At 43.4% G+C, this 20,080-nt stretch overlaps 1 protein-coding gene and 1 long non-coding RNA gene across 2 annotated transcripts in view; one reads left to right on the top strand and one right to left on the bottom strand.

Moving 5' to 3' along the window:
* The window catches only part of NEDD4L (NEDD4 like E3 ubiquitin protein ligase), a 338,701-nt gene that overhangs the window by 188,427 nt on the left and 130,194 nt on the right, over positions 1-20,080 (top strand). Inside the window, 2 exon segments of the mRNA XM_049111433.1 lie at positions 2,429-2,467; positions 4,867-4,920. Coding sequence (XP_048967390.1) covers positions 2,429-2,467; positions 4,867-4,920 — 93 coding nt within the window.
* LOC118353865 (uncharacterized) lies at positions 7,972-9,041 on the bottom strand. Its single transcript, XR_004813392.2, has 2 exons — positions 8,496-9,041; positions 7,972-8,372 (listed from the first exon to the last, which is right to left on the bottom strand). It is a non-coding gene; the product is annotated as an uncharacterized LOC118353865 (long non-coding RNA).

Genomic DNA, 20,080 nt, shown 5'->3' with positions numbered 1-20,080 from the left:
GTATTTTTAAAATAAGTATTATTACAAGTAGCAATTTTTTTCCTTGCAAAGAATACAGTAAGACAAGGGTTTGTTCTTTTTTTTTTATCTTTTTTTTTTTTTTGACAAGGGTTTGTTCTTGTTGGCTTGTTATCTTTCATGAAGACTTTTAAAATAATTTAAAATACATTTAATGAAATGGAGTGGCTTGTGAGATTGGTAGACACAAAAGGAATGGTTTCCCTTGAAGCAAATATTACTAAAAGAAGCAAAATGTTTGCTTAGTTACTAAACATGTGTATCTGTTTTCTAAATCTTAATTACATGATTTCATTAAAGATGTTTCCATAATTCTATTTTAATTCATCTACCACCATGTTTCCCTGTATGTGTCTGTATGTGTGTATGTGTGTAAATCTTAAGTATTTACTCCATATTTGGGGCATTTATTGAAGATGGAATTTCTTTTTTAATCCAAAGAACTGTTCTTATCTGTGCTTGAGTATTATTTATCAGACAGTGCTATTTTCCCCATCACCTTTGGGGAGCAGATAGTCTAATACTCAGTGTGGTGACCGTACCTTGGAGAACATGAGGGCTTTAAAAAAATGCTCACTCCCTGCCATTGTGCAGACACCTGGGCCCCTTGCCCGGGTCATTCTAAGTAAGGAGCAGCCTTTGTGGCTCGTCCTCCACCTGGCCTCGCGAGTGGCGTTAAAAATCTGTTGTGCAAACAGGAGCCGGTGTTGTGATCAGTGGGGAGGACTCCGGAGCAGCTCGGAGCCCATTGTTCGCGGTGTCAGGCGCTGTCCCTGCTTCTGCGGGCGGCGGGGCGGGGCGGGGCGGGGCGGGGGCGCGCCCTGCAGCGCAGGCGGGAGGTGCGGGGCGCGGGGGCCGCGGGGCGCGGGGGGCGCGGGCCGGACGGAGCGGGGCTGGGGGGCCGCCGGGCCGCCCCTCGTCGCCGGAGCCTCCCCCTCCCGGTTAGTATTGCTGCGCTGAGCTGCGCGCTCCGTTTGCTGCTTTGCTGCTTTGCTTTGGGAGCTGCTGTCCCCCTGCCCCGGGAGCTGGTCCCCTACCTGCCAGGTGCCCCTTGCATTTCTGGGCGGCCCGGGTCGGGGCTGCATCGCCCCCCAGGCCAGGTCCTGCCTACCTGCCCGGCTGGGCTGCCCGCCTGGCACCTCTCCCTCCCCTCCTCCTCCCTCCTCCCTCCCTCTCTCCCTCCCTCTCTCTCTGTCTCTCATTGCATCTCTGTCTCTCATTGCATCTCTGTCTCTCATTGCATCTGTCTCATTGTATCTCTCTCTCTCTCTCTCTCTCTCATTGTATCCCCAGCTCCATTCACAGCTTTAAAAAAAAGTGTGAAACCCCGTCCATTCGGATCGGATTCCCTCCTGAGCTGTGGGTGGGCAAAGTGCTGATTTTTTTAAAAATACCAGTTCATGGTTGTGTGAATTGCGTGTGCGTGGTGGTGGTTGTTACGGTGCATTTGTGTCCTATCTCTGCTTCCTCGTGCTGGTGTGTTAAAGGGGATAGATTGATAAAGGCAAATCTCGTTCAGACTAAACAATACCTGTAGCCCTGGGTGAGGTGGTGGGTTTTTTTCTTTTTAGTCTGCACATTTGGTTTTTGAGGGACGTGTTAAGGGTCTTAACGCCTGTCCAAATGCACAAACATGCCTATATGTATTCTTGCACAGTGTCTGTTTCATCTTAGTTTGAAAGGATGCTTGGCAGCCCCTCTTTTGTCCATCTTGAGGACAAAAGTATCCTTTCCATGTTCTTGTGAGATAGAGTGCTTGATGGATATGGAGATGGATGGATAGACAGGAATAGAAGGAGGAGGATAGAAGAAAATGAAGGTGAAGATTTTGAACATTGGTTATTTTGGAGGATAATCCACTTTTGATCTGAAGCTGGCAGGGTTTTTTTTTTTTTTTCCATGTACTATAATCTGACCATCAATATTTTTCTTGATAAAATATTCTTCAGATTTCAGTATTTATATAAATAGTGAATACTTTTGCCTTTCTGCCAGCTGCTTCCTTGCTCTCCAAAACAGATTTGTGGTAGGTTGAGAGAAGTGAACAAAGTTCATTTCCTTCTTGATGAAATAATCATGGGAATGTGAATTTCTTGAAGAAAATCTTTACATTTTTTCATGATGATGGCTCTTTGTAGGTCCCTGACATTATTCCTTTTGGTGGATAGCATGCAATTTATGGTTTCTTCTCTATGAATTCCCTGTTTCATTAATACACCCCTTCCCATGTAATTTGATTTACAGAACAGTCTCAATTGACTAAACGCTTTTCATTGTCATTTTGAATATCTCTTAGCACTTATTTGTAGTCACAAAAAAAAGTTCAAGCAAATCTGTGGACTGTATTGTACTAGTAACTGTTCATGTTTCAATGACTGTAAAAGATATTACAAGATAATTTCTCTTCCAGACGCTGAACCCAAAGTGGAATGAAGAATTTTATTTTAGAGTAAGTTTTTCATTTTTTTGTAATAATTGTTGTTGATAACTAGATTGATAACACAATAGATTCATATTGAGTGGAAGCTGTTCAATTTTTATGTGAAATTCTTTTTGAAAAATGACTGGGTAGCCACCTTTACGTGTCCTAAATTTTCAAAGAATGACTAGTAATAGCAAAATACAGACTTGTTTCACTTGAAGATATTTTAGAGACATAGAGTTACCCAAGTATCGTGTTTTAGCTTTTCTACTTAAATTTTCTTTAAAAATAAGGTAAAATATAATCAAAACAATCTTTCTATGAGACCTGGGTTATGAATGATTTTAGAGATAAAGCAACAGAGACAACGTGATTAAAAAGAAACCTAAAAATAACCAGTCATGTTCTAGTCACAGAGAGTTTTGTGATTCAGTTATGTGGTGTGCATGTATTTAGGTAAAATTTCCCCAACCTTGTATATTTAACACCTAGAAGTGCTATATATAGAAATGATAATTTTCTGAATTAATGGAGATTACTTTTCAAGAAGTTTTTGTGGTGGTTGCTGTATTTTTTGTACTAAAATTTTTGAAAACAGTAAACTTCTCAGCTTTTGATTGGCAAGGAAGGGAGGGCTTTATCCTCTTCTAAATGAATATATTTTGCCTGCATAGCTGTGATATTAAAAACTTCTTTACCTCTAGAAATGTTCCAGAAGAGATCTTCAGATGAGTGTAGTTTCCTAAAGAAGATTAATACCGTTGGACCCTCACAATTGGTCCTGATTTCTTCCTTTCAATCACAATAGTATTTTACGTGCTCCGAACTTCAGTCACTATATACGACATCTGTTTTCTATTCTGTTCAGAGCTGAAATATGGCATCGATATTGCAATACTTGGTGGATCCTATGTGTAGCCTCTACCAGATGCATTTTAAATTACTTCGTGAAGGACCGAAAAGCTAAAGGGTGCAGAGAGATGTTATTGGCCCTTTGTGAAGTCTCAAATACAGGTTTCTACTTGTAAAGCTCCAAATTACTTAGTCTCCTTTCAGTTTAACACCTGGGTCACATTCATGTAAATTTTAGTACATCTAAGACTTAGTCACTCACCTTGGCTCTAAAAGTTTGTAAAAAGCTCTATTTTCTCCAGCTTTAAAAAAAAGAATGGGGGGCTTTGTTTTATTCTTCCCACAAATCTCTATTGAGTGCCTACTGTGTGCCGCTCCTGCCAGAGCCTCTGTGGATGGGTGCATTGGTCAGCCGAACATTCACAGAGCTTCCAGATGGATGCATTGGTCAGCCCAACGTTGGCAGAGCTTCCAGACGGATTTAAATCCCCTGTCCATCTGCTTGCTCTATCACTACGCTGAGGGCAGGCCAAGGGGCAAGAAACCCAGGACTTGCTCCGTGATGTACTGTCAAACTTTATTTTGTTCTACTTTCCGTGGTGAAGCAGCCCAGACTTAGTAGCAGTAGGCCTGAGTCCCATTTCTGGCTCTACCACGTACAGCTTCCATGACCCTGGAGCTCCGCCTAACGATAGGCAATCACTCAGGAGAGAGGAGTCCTCTCTTGATAGGGGTGTTTCAGGACTTACATGCAATGATGTAAATCAGAAAGCCTACTACCATGTATCCCATGTGTTTGGTACTTAATAAATGATAATTGAGCCTGAATGATGATTCTTGCCATTTTGGTGAGGTGTTAGTAAAGAGATAGAAAGAAGCAAAAAGACACTGACCTCACGGTTGCTGGAAGTGGAGATATCTTTTATTTCTTTGTTCTAATTTCAAAGTGCGGGCTCTGGAGACCAGCAGGTGAGACCTGGTTGGGGGGTCTCGGTTGCCCCGCATTGTACCCCTGGGCTCCAGTCCAGGGGCAGGTTCCTTCACCCTCATCGTCTCAATTCCTCATTTGCAAAATTGGAGGGACAGTTACACACCATAGGTTGCTGTCAGGATTAAATGAGGTCATGTGTTTTGATATTTAATAAGGAGGTAGTGCTCCCAAATCAGCATGCAATAGTAAATAGGTCCTTTTACTATTTTCTTCCTTTTTGTCACTGCTATTCTCATTGTCACTATGGGCCTAAGAGATTTCCTCAGGCATAGACCTTTGTGAAGATGTCACCTTGGTCTCGTGCCTTGTAGGGGAGATTTAGAAACTCTCTAAAACTATTTAAAATTTTCTCTTTGTAGCCAAAAGCGTTTTCTTCTTCTGATGTGCCTAAATATCAGGCATCGGATAATCTAGAAATCTATAATATAAAATGGTTTATAGACACAGGCTTTCCAGGAGAGTAGGTTAATTATTTAGATTACAAAATGATCTGGGTGCATTATAAAGCATTTCATTCTATGTCTTTTATCCTTTGCATCATTTCTGCCCATTTTTGAAAATACGGTTTTTGTCCCCTTTATAGGTAAACCCATCTAATCACAGACTCCTGTTTGAAGTATTTGATGAAAACAGATTGGTAAGTGGGTCCTAGTTCTTGATTTTTGATTTCATTTTTTTAAAAACTGAATTTGAAAGCTGCATCTTCTGGACCTCTGCTATCTGTGTTGTACTTCTGGCAGTACATATGCCTCCCCATCCCCCCAAAGACTCTTTGTCCTATTACTATTTCATGATTCTAACAAATACTATTTTATGGCTAGGACAGAAAATTTATTTGTATATGTGTATGTTTTCATCAGAGTCAATATTAGTGAAGATCACATTAGTGATACATCAAACCGTATGCCTGATGCTCTTATGTTGGGAATACGCAATGGTAGGCAAACCTGTAAAGAGGCCATTACTCATGTAAACAAACCTTAAATATAAGTCAGACTACACTACCCAGTCAGTAGTGAATCTGTGGTGATTCTCTTTGGGAAAACCAAAATCTAATTAACAGCATATAGAAAAAAGTGAATCTATATTTAGCAGGCAAAATTAAGCTGTATTTTAAAAGTGGTACTTTCTCAAGGGAAATTCATGGAAAGTACCTTTAAAGAAGGAAAGGTATGCCTGAGTCAGAAAACTCATACAAACATTTTATATATACGTTGATACGTAAGATGTGGACATGTTACGTAGCTAGCTATCTGTATAATATATATACGTAAGATTTCATTTTAAAAATGGAATTTTAGCATCAAATCTAGCTTAAAGCATTTTGGCAGAATCAACTAACTAGAGTGTATTCATCAAGGTACCCACAAACCAAGTGTTCCAGCTATGAATGTGAATCCGTTATTACATTCTGGGTAAGCCTTTTAGGAACTCTAAGAAGTGGAATCATAACTCCCTGTAGTCTGTTGTTAGTTGGACCCAGATTTACTTTCCATGAAACTTGTGTATATTTCTTGGTTAAAAGATGTGTTCTTATTAGAATAGAGTCGGGGCGGAGGGCAAACCATAAAATAGACTCTTGATTATAGAGAACAGACTGAAGGTTATGGAGGGGGAGGTAGGTGGCAGATGGGCTAGATGGGTGGTGGAGATTTTAAGGAGGGTACCTGTTGTGATGAGCACCGGGTGCTGTATATAAGTGATGAATCACTAAATTCTAAACCTGAAACTAAGATTACCCTCTATGTTAACTAACTAGAATTTAAATAAAATCTTGAAACAAACAAGTGTTCTAGTGAACCCTTCTTGCTGCTGATTTCAGCTAAAACTCTTCCTAAGTTTTTGATAGATTAAAAACTTAATATTTTAGGAGGAGCCTTAGAATACAACTCCTGTAACTCCCCATCCTTGCATATAGACAAGTGAGGTCTAGAGCCTTTGCATAATTTAAACACATCAGCCGGTGGTAGCACCCTGGTATAATCTGCTGTTCTCCTGAGTCCTCAGGCCAGTGGAACTCGGGAATGTAGTTAATCTCCTGTGTTTGGTGTCACTCTCCAAATTGGAAAGCCAACAGGTTCTGGCCTACTGTATTGATGCCTTGTCTATTAAAAAACACGGGATCTTGGTGGCTTCATGTTGAACTCAACGTTTTGTATCTTGGGTGACCATTAGTAGTACCAAATAACTAGATCACTTTTGCTGTGTATGTGAAGTTATTTTCTTGTTAAATTGAATGAGAGATTCTGATGAGGGTGCAGTTCTTAGCACTCCATCTCTTATCTAGCAAATACCCAATCAGGCAGTGTTGAGTATAGAAGCCAGTCCCTGAAGACATAGATACATCCACAGACTAGTGTACCGAGCATAACACCACTTCTCTGAGGTGAAGAAAGGGTCACATTTGAGGGAAAATTGCCTCTTGTCAGATGTGTTCTCATTCATTATTTAGTTTTATTTTTCCTAAGAGAAATTTGCTGTAAATATTTGTTTCCCATTTCTATTACTAAGACAATGACTACTGTTGAGGTGACCTTACCATGGAACCTAAACTAGACTTCCAAACCCAAGAAGGCCTTTGAATGCAGAGCTCTAAGAAATCATGTGTGAATACACACTTGATCTGAAAAATTGTGTTTTATGATACTAATACCTATGTTTGCCCCCAGGCTATTTACAGTGGGTCTTTTTGGTTGGGGTTTGTGGTTGGTTGTGTTTTGTGCGCTTTTTTTTTTTTTTTTTTTAACTCTGCACCGAATGCTAGTGGTGATATTTGTTTCATTGGCTCTTAATCCAGCTAAATCAATACATGACTGTAGTGGTACTTGTCAGTTTGAGCATTTCAACAGACTAGCTTCCATTCTCCCATGGAGAGCAGTTTTGGCATTTAAAGCACATGCTTTTGGAAAACAGGTTTGCACGTATGTAAACACAGGGTTAATCCTCCACACCCTCAATTCTAGAGCTGTTGACAAAGTCATGCTTTGTGGATTTTAAAATAAACTTTTTGTCACTCTTTACAGCTTAGTGTTTCCCCCCTCCCATTTTTTTTTTTTTTTTTTACTCCCTCCTAAATAAGCTTCTTTGTTAAATAACTGATGTTTCTGGATCATGGAAAATAGAAAGCTTGAAACACACAGAATATATCCAAGTCGACAACAAATCTGATGACAGTTTTTGGAACGCTGGACCTTTATTACTTGGGTCCTTTTTGGCCCTTCAGAGAAATGGTAAGATTCCATGCTCGTGATAATATTGCTGACTTCTCACTGGAAAGCTGTCAGCTCTGGGCAGCCTTGTTTCTGTATGGTATTTAAGTTAACTCACTACAAAAACCACATTCACACCCTTCCTCAGTTTTCCTTCCTTTTTGGGTCGGAATGGAGAAGGGTGGGGGGGGGTGTATTTTTTTTTCCCCCCTGTCTGGCATATAGGAGAGAATGTTTTCTCCAGCTGGGCTCCTTTTTTCTCCTGCTTCCATGTCTGACAATCCTATTATGAGTGAGATCGCCACATACACGCGCGTGCACACACACACACACACACAACCTTATTAAATGAAAAATCTAGTAGTGGGCAGACAGCGAACTGACAGTGTTGTAAGCTGGGCCTCCCTCCCCTTAGCTATTTTGCTACTTGTAGATCATGGTCTAATTATTTAGCATTAAAGGGACACTCATTCTGTGGGGTGTGTAATCATATTTATAGTACCTTTTATTAGTTTGCATTCCATCGTGGTAGTGTGGTGATATCGTAAATAACAGAGAAACAATATCCGATGCTTGTGGAAGGGTTTTCTTGCAGCCAGGGCCTTTTTTGCCTCGTGGTCGTCGGGTGTGCCGGGGGGAGCCGGGGGAAACGCGCCGTGCGCTCCTGGGTCCAGGGCCGCGTCCCCGGGCTTGGTTGGAGAGCCCGAGCGCCCTGCCTCGTTCGGAAAGGCCCGTCCGGTGGATTCGACGCGGTTTTAGATTTATAGCAGCAGGGCTTGGACTGCGTTTGCTGCCTTCGTCAGCTGTGAGAGCTGCCTGCTGGGGCCACTCCTGTCTGATGGAAAAGCAGCAGCTGGGAAGGTGCTGTTTCAGGCTCTTGCTGTTAAAAAAAAAAAAAAAAAAAAAAAAGTGAGAGCGAGAGGGAGAGGGGGGAAAAGTCTGCAGAGCCCACAAGCTGGCATTGGAGGGGGAGCCCGCGGTCATGTGGCCCCGGCCATCCTACCCTCTGCCCCAGGGCGGATGAGGGCTTCTTGCTCTTATCCAATCATGCCTGGAATGCCGCTCGCCACTTGGGTTATTTCTGCTATCTGTCGCGCTCGGGGCCGCAGTGCTCACGGTTTGGCAGATGGGACGCTTTTTCTTGGAGTTTGCGTCTTCGGTTTTTGACTTCTGGCAGCGCCGGGCCCCCGCTTGCCGCTCGCCCGCCGCCTCCCCGCCCCCCCGGGCACCATGGCCCATCGGCTTCGGTTTCATTTTGGCTCCGGCCGCAGCAACACGGCCCCCGAGTCCGAGATCCCGGACCGCGAGGGGGAAGAGGACCTGGCCGCGGCCTTCCACACGCTGCCGCGGCGCAGCGGCCCGCACGGCCTGGCGGCCCCGGGCGCGGGGCGCGGCCTGCACGAGGCGGTGGGCGCGCTCAAGCGCAGCACGTCCATGTTCATCCCGCAGCTGCTCGGCCCGCTCGACGCGCGCCCCACGCGCAGCTCGTCCGTGCGCATCTCGCTGCAGCGCAAGGCGGCCGACGGGGCCCCCGAGGCCCGGGACGCGGCCCCGCAGCCCGCCGAGCCCCCGCAGCCCGCCGAGCCCCCGCAGCCCGAGCCCGAGGCCGAGCCCCAGCCCCAGCCCCAGCCCCCCGGCAGCGCCCGCGGCCCGCAGCTCAACGGCGCGGACGCGGCGCCCAGGCCCGCGCGGGGCCCCGAGGGCGGCGGGGGGCCGCGCGCCCAGCACCGCGCCTCCAGCGCCGACGTGCGCCAGGTGCGGCTCACGGCCTGCGGGGCGGACGGGGCGGCGCCCGAGCCCCGGCGCTGGTCCCTGCAGCACGTGCCCGATGCTTCTGGAAGCCCCGGCAAGCGCTGCTTCGTCTTCCAGCTGCAGCCGCCGCCGCCGCCGCCGCCCGGCGCCCCGGGGCCCCCCGGGGACTTGAACTTCGGCTTCACCGGCACCAAGGGGGACCGGCTGGTGAGGTACCCGCGCATCCGGCTGGAGCGGAGCACCTCGTACCCCACGCAGCCCCGAGCGGAGCGCGCGAGCCCCACGGAGGAGCGGGGGCGCCCGGACACGCCGCCGCGGGGCCGCAGGGGGGCCCCCGAAGCGCGCCGCACCAGCTCGGGGGAGCGGGCGCCGCAGGGGCAGGGCTGCACCTTCAAGATCCGGCAGGATCAGAACGCGGGCCAGCAGCACTTCAGGATTCTCGTGACGCGGGGCCCGGAGGAGGCCCCCCAGGGCCCCGCGGAGGAGGACGCAGGCGGCCCGGCCGGCGCCCCGGTAAGTCGGCGCGCGTGCCCCGGGGGCGCGGGGTCGCGGGGGGCGCGGGGGCCGCTCCCGCAGCTGCCGGACTCCGACCCTCCGCCTCCCCTTCCGGGAGCCTCCCTCCTCCGGGCTGCCCTCGCGGGTCTGGCCGAGCTCCGGGGCCGTGATTTGCAGCCCAGGTCTGGGGCAAGGCCCCTAAAGCTAGTCTGCGTCCGGGACGGTGCGTTGTGGATCCCAAAAGTCCGATGACTCCCGCTGGGGGATCCAGATGACCGCTCCTGCCTGCTTGCCGCAAGCCTTCCGAAATTAAAGAATTTTAAAAATGTCTTGCTTGAAATCAGTCTGTGCCGGTGGTGTCCCAGCGTGTGCATGTTGGAAGTGCATGTAAAAGCTGCTTGCAAATAGAGCCCGGGATAACGTTTTGCTTAAAAAATAACCGGTTCTCGTGAAGGGCGGTTGTCACAGGAACTGGAGTCTCGCCTCCTTAACAGTGAAGTGCACGTAGGGTTGGTCAGTTCCTCCGAAGGGCCTCTGTGCTGTGGAGGGTTGACCCTTGTTAACATAATGTATGGTCTTTGGGGTTTGTCCCATTAAGGTGAACAAGAGTAGTCATCCTTGTGGGACAGTAAGAAACGTGTTTTTGAAGCAGATTGGCTTGTGGGCCCGAGCTGGGCAGGACTGCTTGGGGACTTGCTAATGGTCAGACTGCGGTGGCCGTGCAACTTAACACTGGCCACTTGAATGTCTACCCGGGAGGCTGTATATAGAATAGCTAAGGGCCCTGTCTCCAGCTGTGGAAACAGGCGCCCTGCAACAGATTTTGGCCTTTATTTCTCCTGTGTTCTCGATCTCTCCCTCTGGGTGAGACGGAGCATGGAAAGACAGCTGCTCCTTTCACCAAGCAAATGATGACTCTGCAGCTTTTGTGGTTTGTAGTGGGGTGAAAAGTTTTATCACTTAACTTTCTCTTATGTAGCAATGACCAGCCCCTGAGTGCTCTATCTAAACAACAAGCTCCCTACATTTTGAAATGGATTTTTTTTCCCCTGGATTTAGTTGATGACCAGTTTGGGGATATGATCGTGGACATCCAGGGAACTTTTTGTTTGGGTTTTTGGCTGTACGTTGTGACTTTTCAAAGTGGATGACTGAGTATTAGTGTGGAATTGCATTATCTTTTATTGCTTTGTGTTGAGAACTGTTTTTGGCTGCTCGAGTGACCTTTATCACACTGCTCCACCAGTGGTTTGCACCATTTTGAGGGTATAATCAGATGCTAAATGCAAATAAGATACTCTTCTAGAGTGTTCTGTAAATGTTTCTTCTTTCTCTTCTGTGCATCCTTTTATCTCTGACCCTTTTGTTAGGAAATGTGTTTGCGTGCTTTGTCTTGATCCGAACTGATATAACTTTTATGTAATAGTACAAATTTCAATAACATTTTGATATTACGATACTTCTAAGCTTCTCCTCAAGAACATACATCACAACAGTGGTAGGCTCCACTGGGCAACACAATTTCGTGCCCAACTTGCACCACCTACCAGCTGGAGTTTGATAAACAGAATGCATTCCTAAAGTTTCGGTAACTATTCCGTTATATTACCAAACACTTAAGTCATTTTGCAGTTAGATGTTGAAGACAGATGGATTTATATAATTAAAGTCTCATTTGGCTTGAGATTTCTAATGTAATTAGGAAACAAATAGGATGTACTAAAAATCATGCGTACTTAGAGACAAGGACTACTCTAACTTGAAAGGACTGTTGGAGCAGAAAACAGATTTCTTCCAATTTGAAAATTTAAAGTCTTAGAATAAAGAGCCTTGCTTAAGTTCTCTTGTGTGAATTTCATAGGTGTCGTTTGCATGTGAATTTCTATATACCTGTGTATTTTAGTTCATGTGCAGAAATTAGTAAATGGTAAGTAGCTGGGTTTTCTTTGTCTTCCTTTTTTTTTTTTTTTTTTAAGCAAAAACTTCTTTCTTTAAGAAGCAGAAACAAAACTCGTCACGTAACAAAACCGTCTGCTCCATTCAACACTTTGTACGTGTTTCATACAGGCAGGGGTGTTAAGTGTAGGCAGCAGCTGCCCTGGCCTTATTTATCTTGAGGGAAAACATTCACTGGGGCGTCTACAGTCTGGCTGCCACCAGGCTTTTTTGATGGTTCACATATCTGCTGTTTTGGTCAGAAGGGTAACTTCATTATTAGTTTATGTGAAAAATTAACTAAAATCTGTTGCAGTCTGGTTTTTAAATAACATCAGAAATCTTTCTTGATTGGGCAAACCGCTCAGGATGCCTTTTACAAATGCATCGTGTCGCATAGTCTGCGCCTTAGACCTTATTTCAAGGTTCCCCTGTTGAGTGTTTGTCTGTGTCTCTGTCTCCCAAACATCCTGTGACAAAGAAGTCTCAGATGTAACATGACTTCAGAAAATGTTACCCAGCTAGATTCCTGGGGGGGAAGAAATAGGTAGCAACCCCTTGTGCTGATGGTTCTCCATCTGGTGTGCCACCCATTCAGTAAAGTAGAATGGGTTCTTGTAATCACCAGTTACGTATTTCAGAGGGCTTAAAACTGAGGAATTCCATTTGTGGCTTTTTAAAAAGATTATTTGTTTGAGAGAGAGAGCGGGAGAGAGAACGAGCAAAAGCGGGGAGCAGCAGAGAGAGAGAGGGAGAAGCAGACTCTCCGCTGAGCAGAGGGGCAGCCCACGTGGGGCTCGATCCCAAGACCCTGAGGTCATGACCTGAGCCAAAGGCAGACACTTAACCGACTGAGCCACCCAGGCCACCCCCATTTGTGGTGTTATTAACGGTATTTTAACGAATGACTTGTTTTCTTCGTTTCTGACTTACTTAGTTTGGTTGTGGAAGGCTTAACTGTATTCGAGTCTTTCTGAGGAAGTGGGATCCCTGTTTCCCAGCATTGGTGCCCCCTTTCAAAAACAGTTTCAGGCATAATCGCTGCCACGTTCTGCATTCTGCAAGCTGAATTTTCTGATCCCCTTAATGTCATTAAGTGTGTAAGGCCCACTGTGTATATAACATTACGCTGGGTGCTTGGAAAGTTTCTGGGGCTATCTTCAGTTGCTTCCTGACACGGTTTGTAACATAAACGGAGGAGGACCGGTGGGGACAAAAATAGGGTTTCTCCTGCCCACTGCATGTATCAATAGGGAAGGGAGTGTTTCTCCTTTACTTCGACCCTAGGTTCTCTGCACTTTCCTGTGTCCTCTCAGTGGACATACACTTTGCAAAAGTAGTGTAATCATCTGTTGGGATTAAAAATTAATTTTACTATAAAAACAAAAGAATATTCAAACTATTTTTATTTGAAGATTTTAGTGTGACTATCTTTTAGAGATCATGATTTTACTGCACAGAAAAGCCTTGACATTAGTACATTAGTAACTTTTTCACCCTAAAAAATAATTATTTTTATTATTATATGCATAAACCACCCTTTGTTTACAGACAGACCAAGAACACTGTGATGAATAAGCAAAAAGCTACTATTTCTTTCATTCCCTGGATTTCTGATTGGATTTTATAAACATGTTTTCCCTTGAACATAGTAACAACCTCCTAATTAGGTTGTATGAGAATATTCCAATACTGTACAACAAAATTTCAACTATTCCCATGGATGCTTTGATGTGGCCTTGCTCAGAGTTGACACTGATAGGAGTTGTTAAAAGTGTCTCTGTAGTACGTCATCACTTGAAGAAGGCTTCATTTATTTCACTTAAAACTAACATCCCATTGCAAAAGCATTGCCTCACTCAGCCTTCCTTGCTGTTGTGTGAAATAGTGGTATTTTTCTGTTTCCAGTGAAGGTAGGTGATCCTGTCCTTAGGTGTAACTGCCATATTATATCACTTTGAATGTGCATACTGGGAATTTTAAAAAAATATCTTTGCACAATTTAAAAGTCTGTGTAGCCAAGAGGCAGTTAAATGCTTCCAGCGATGTGACATTTTTGCTGAAAATTTCGGAGATGGTACCCCCAGTTGGTGCTTTAGCATAATGGAGAGAGAGGGCAGCTTTGGAGACCTGAAGAGGCAGCTCGGCAGTTTACTGACATGTCCTGGGGAGAGCTAAGTCCCTTTTCTGAGCTTATTCTTCAGTGAAAAATGAGGATAAAAACATCCAACTCCCAGGTTTATGGTGATGTTTAAATGAGGCAGCATATGTTGAAGGACCTGATCCGTGTTAATGTTGGGGTGGTTTTCCTTCTTAACCAAATAGTTGTACAAATTTTTCTTCTTCAAGGAAGCTAATTGAGTTAACTGGAACAATCAGTTTTTGATCAGCATTAGGCACAGCATGGATTTAAGGCATGCCTGGAAATATTTAATAACTAACTTTGATACGCTATCCGATGTCCTCTCATCTGTCCTGAGTCTTTGGCTGTTGGATAAATCAGCATCGCAGATCCCCAACACCACCTGTGATAATTGGTCTTAGAAAAGACTTGAATTCTTTCATGAGCTCTGCATTGTAGAAAAGGACCTTTAATTGTATTTGCTGTATTGAAGTTTGAAACTTTAAAGCCTTTTTTGGCTTCGTATCGCTTTGCTGTAATGCTTCCATTGGTTTAGGCTGCCTGCTCATAGGTTGAGGCTTTTGAGCAGCAGTCTGATGTTATCTGTGCAGGATCTCCACGTTGTGAGATTTGCAAATTAGGGTAGTATTTTGGAATTGGCCTTATCAGATACTGCCTTTTAGAGGGTATTCATAGATGCCACAGCTGCTTCTCTTGGCTGAGCCTGGAGCCGGAGTTCCTAGGCGTTGAAATTAATCTATAATTTTGTAACACGTGTTAATAAGAAATCTGTTATCTCCACATAAAAGTTCACAAAACCAGCAGAGATTTACTCCATGTAAGAATTATCTTAAAATTTAATAAATGTTGGGTGTCTGTATAGTTGGTTTAAAAACTGATTGAGGCTAATCTAAATGTTAATGTATTTGTACAACTTGAGATGATAAAGCATATTTTTAATAAAAATAAGTAAGCACATAGTATTGCTGAGCTAGATTACTGCCCCCAAAATTTTGACCTTTTTTTTTCCTTAGCTCTTAATGATACTACCAAGACATTTGCAATAATGAGGAAAAAGCAGGAAATTCACAGTGTCGAAACTATTGATCAAATGCGTGAATGTCAGAATATCTTAAGTTTCTCCACTGTAATTGCCAAAAGAAGCTTGGAAAGCTTAGTACATCTAGTGATTATTGAGAAGTTAGGATCCTGTCTTTGATCATCCACTTCCCTTGATTCATACGAGGCAGCACAATATATCCCATATCCTGCTGTATATGTCCAGCTCCAGTTTAAAGATTAAAAGAGCCTAAAGGGATAGAGTGTTGAAAATATTAGTTATAAAATGTATTTCAGGAGGTCTGTGATTTTTCTGGACAAATGGAGGTTAGTGAAAGTATTTTAGCTTGATTCCTTAGGCATCCTGGGTGGATAATGTTCTCGTGGATGTTCCTTTTTGAACCTTGTTTATTCTGCTAACAGCTTATTTGGGCGAACTGGAATACGGAGGAACTATAAAAGAACAAGTGAAACAGGTGGCCTGAGAATAAGTGGTTGATGTCCTGGCCGGTTTTGTGCTGTCCTGAGTTGACACTTTGGTGGTCTCTAGGCATCACCACGTCGCTACAGGAAGTTGAGCTTTCAGTATGGAGGATGAAAGAGATTGAATTTCAAGAAGCCTGCTTTTTATACCCTGATCATTTTAGAACCATGGGCTGTTCTGACACTTTAGGACAAAGTGCTTAATGTGAGCGGGGAGGTCCTGAAATGAAAACATTAGAAATTGACTTGGAAAGGACCCTCTTTTCTTCAGATTGGCTGTGGTCCCTACACTCAGTGTTTAGATACTTTGTATCTATTCCTTTAAGCTCCTTCCTTAACTACCTAGTCTTTGAAACCATTCTGTGTTTATTTTAGTGTTAAGTATTGTGCTATATTTTGCTTACTGGGTAAGCCCAAAGAGAGGGAATTACCCCACGGAGAAGAGATCAGCATTTCCCCTAGCAGATCTGCCTTTCAGAGCCTCTGAAATTTGTATAGCCTTCTTTCATGATTTTTTTTTTAATTTTATTTATTTATTAGAGATAGAGAGAGGCAGAGACACAGGCAGAGGGAGAAGCAGGCTCCATGCAGGGAGCCCGACGTGGGACTCGATCCCGGGTCTCCAGGATCCCGCCCTGGAACAAAGGCGGCGCCAAACCGCTGAGCCACCCGGGCTGCCCTTTCATGATTTAATTTTTATAGACAGGAGTGAGCCAAGGGGCTTTTATTTTTATTTTTTTAAAGATTTTATTTATTGATGAGAGAGAGAGATGCAGAGACACAGGCAGAGGGAGAAGCAGGCTCCATGCAGGGAGCCCGACGTGGGACTCGATCCCAGGTCTCCAGGATCAGGCCCTGGGCTGAAGGCGGTGCTAAACCGCTGAGCCACCAGGCCTGCCCCCCAAGGGGCTTTTATATCCCTCATACAGTAACTCAGGAGTCTACTTTCAGTCTGCGGTCTTTGGTCTTTCATCATATTGCTTACCTCTTTCTTGGGGGAGCTGCTGGGGCAGGGTAGGATTGGTACAAGGCTATTAAGTGTTTGGTGATTCTAAATAGTTGGATAGATTCACAGTTTTGTTTTCTTACTCTGTATAGGTCAGCCCAGAACTGACAGACCTTTAAAATGGATTTAATGACCCACATGTCATAACTCCTCTATTTCCTTGACTTTTTAAGGCTTCACAGTAAATTGTACTTCTTGACCATTTTTATTTTCATATTCTTTTAAAATACATGATTTAGATATTTGACTCTCTTGAAGGAAGGGGAAAAAGCTGCTTTGGTTCAGGTTTTTTTAAGTTGAATAGAAAAGTGAAGTTGGAGCAGAAATATTGAAATGTGTATATTAAGCTCCAGCCAAGAAGCTTAGCACTTCTTCAAAGCAGGGGGCTTCTGGCTAGGAGTTACATTGCACAACTAACAAGCCTTTTTTACTTTCCTGAGGAGTTTGGCTGGTTTGACCACTGCTACACTAACAGCCTAGCTCTGGGGTTCTTTTGTATTCTGCTCATGAGTGAAAATGCCTTAATCTTGGGATCAGTTCAGTACGTACATACTGATTGTGTTTTCCACTTGAAAAAGACACTAAATTGTAATAAAACTCTAAACTTTTGATGCAGTTTTAATATTTAAGCTGATTGAACTTCTTACCATAGTCGAAACCATGCTTTAAAAAAAAATCCTGGTACAATATTCTACATTCTGCTCATTCTAATTAGCATGCATTATTAGGGTGCCCAATTACCATACTGTAGTAGAGGACAAAGCAGTAAAAATAGTTCAACATAAACACAGTGTGCCTGAGGGCCTGGCTGCATCCCCAGTTGAAATTATATTAACAAGAGATGCTCCTATATTTTATAATATGGCATTATTCTCTAGCTAATATATGCAGGAGTCATTTTTGAATTTTATATGCATAAACATTTATAGAGCTGTGAGTTCTCTTAGGAATAATGTCAGCCAGTTCCTTTCAGTTTAAAATGAGAAAACTGAGCATTATTTTTGCAATTACAGAGAACATTCTTTTTATCTCAGAAGTATGAGATGATTATTGTTTCATAATACCACATGTGTACTTCCTGTATATATACTGTACTTCTTGTTAGAAATGTGAAAGCTTGGGAAGCCTGTGTCTTAGAGCTTTCTAGGCGACAGCCAGGACAGTGGACATGAGGCACACCTAGCAGAAGCGTCATGTAGGTCCCACTCTCGTGCTGGTACCCAGCATAGACCATGGGTAACAGGTTGCTTACTCATGGGATGGGATGCTCTGGGTCATGGTGCACAAGAACGATGCCACAGAGAGGAAGATTGAAGCCAGATCTAGAAAGATGACCAGACTTTGTCACATGGCACAGTGGGAGGGGCTTTGTTTGGAATACCGAAGGTAGAAGTGACTGCCGTGACGTGACGTGCCTTCGTTTTCCCAGGAAATTCCTTGACCATGATCAGCAAGTGTCAACAAATTGTTTTTCAATGTGAAACATTGAAGAGTTTTGCAGTGTAGTTATCAGCATGAATAATTCTTGTCCTTCCCATCAAATGTTGAGTTGAATGAACTCCTTCCTTGCCTGTCTGCCTGCCTTCCACAGAGCTGTTCTATGAGAAACCTGCCTGGTCCAGGTGGAGGACAGAGAGATACCAAGGCAGTTCCTGCCCTTGAATAGTAGTAACAGAAATTAAACTGGTGCCTGTAATCTTTAATGTAATCTATCATAGGGCCATAATTCAAACAGGAATAAGTAAGCTTGATTCTTATTAATTGTCTGTATATGTGCTGGAGAATTTATTCTGAAGAAAGGCTGAAGAAATGAATACTGTCAGCATTATTCTGACTTTCTATCTGTTCGAAATGACATTTTAACATAAGAAAATGCTCATCTGTAGTCTACATTATGATATGGGAACTGTTATGTATAGTATATGCATTTAGATATCATATGCATTTTGATTTAACAAAACAAATCCAGAAAATAACCCCACTTCCACCATTCACATTAACCATATTCACTTATATGTGGATACGGTCACTAAAATAAAATTAGTAATATTGATGAGATCTAAAACTTGAACCGAGAAATAAAGCTCAAGATTTATCTAAATCTAGGTATAAATAATTTCATATAAAGTATTACACACCATAGAATAAGAAGCAGTTAAAAAAAAAAATCAGAGGGTGCCCGGGTGGCTCAGTCAGTTAAGCACCTGATTCTTGATTTCAACTTAGGTCAAGATCTCAGGGTCATGAGATGGAGCCGCACGCTGGGCTCCCTGCTCAGTGGGGAGTCTGCTTGAGATTCTACCCCCATCATGCGATCTCTGTGTCTAAAGTGAATGAAAAAAAATAAATGTTTAAGAAACAAAACAGAAACCAACCAGATCTGTGAAAGATCACTCCTAACCTTGGAAGCAGAAAGGGGAATCACCAAGAAAAGATGGACAGACTCAGCTATATACAAGTATTAAATTTCTAAACCATGAGAAATATTAACTCAGGAAAACAACAGATGTTTTTCTTAGTGATTAATACGACTTTCTCTCACAGTATATCTTCTCAGTGTCTGTGCTTCTACTTACATAATTTTGCTAACAGATTAATGTCTCTTGCAAAAGTTCTAGTGGATACCGGGAAAACAGTGAAGTCCCCCATTCTCCTGTTTTTCCCACTTCTGCCCTGGGAAGTAGGCATGTGCAGGTGAATCACACAGAGGGATGTTCGAGAAAGGCCTAATAGCTCATCCCCCAAGCTGCATCACTCTGTACCTTTCACATTATAAAAATGGTTAATGTAAAAGTGGGAGACTTTGTGGTTGCAAATAGTACACTGGCATTGTTGGTGGTATTCATGCACATGACTTTAGAATGATTGTCGTATGTCTAGGCGTTTAAAAATGATAAGGCAGGTTCTAGATACTGAAATTTGTGTGTTGAAATATTAGAGTTAATCGAGAGGAAATCATGAACCTAAACAGAAGCCTCTATAAAGAGATGTTTCTATTTTCTGCTTTTTCAGTAGTTTGCTTTCTGTATCCTTTACAAAGAACAGATGGATGGAAAGAAGGGCTTTTAAGATTACTGGCTACTGTTAAAATAATTTGGTGATTGTGCATTTGCATTCAGGTCTCAGCCATTAGACCTTTCAGAAAATGAATGCTCCTTTAATCCCTCCTTGAGTACATTTGTCACCAGAATTTTAAAATGTGAAATTTTCTTTTCAGCCCATACGTATAGGAAATAGCTAAATTGAGTTGTGTATGTCATTATTTTTTGCTCCTGCAAGCTAATCTCATAAGAAGAGGCTTCCTGAAGTTAACATAATTAGGTACTCTAAAATGTTCCGATTCTAGTTGGATTAATACCCCCAAGTTTAGATTGCCACTTGGAGCTTACTTGGCAGTTTACAGAGAAAGTGGCCTATATTTCATGTTTGAAAATCAAGGAGCCTAAAATTCACATCCCTTCAAATGAAGACGTGTTGCCCTAAGAGGTAATGCTGGCATCATTCATTAGAATCAGAGACACTTCGTAAGGAGCTGAGGCTTGTGTTTCTAGGGGGCTCGCTGAACGAGTGATGTGTTCTGTGTCTTGGCAGAGAGATGCTTTACTTTGCACACATTTTAAACTTGTGAAGGATGCCTAGAGTTTGGGGGTTATAGGGAACTGTGTTTGTCCCTAAGGAGCTGATCCTTTTGATGAGAAAAGGAGAATCACATAAACCAAGGACACAGTGATGGAGG

The sequence above is a fragment of the Canis lupus genome, chromosome 1, assembly GCF_003254725.2.
Source record: "Canis lupus dingo isolate Sandy chromosome 1, ASM325472v2, whole genome shotgun sequence".
In the NCBI taxonomy this organism is placed as follows: domain Eukaryota; kingdom Metazoa; phylum Chordata; class Mammalia; order Carnivora; family Canidae; genus Canis; species Canis lupus.
This window is presented reverse-complemented; position numbering and strand designations above follow the sequence as displayed.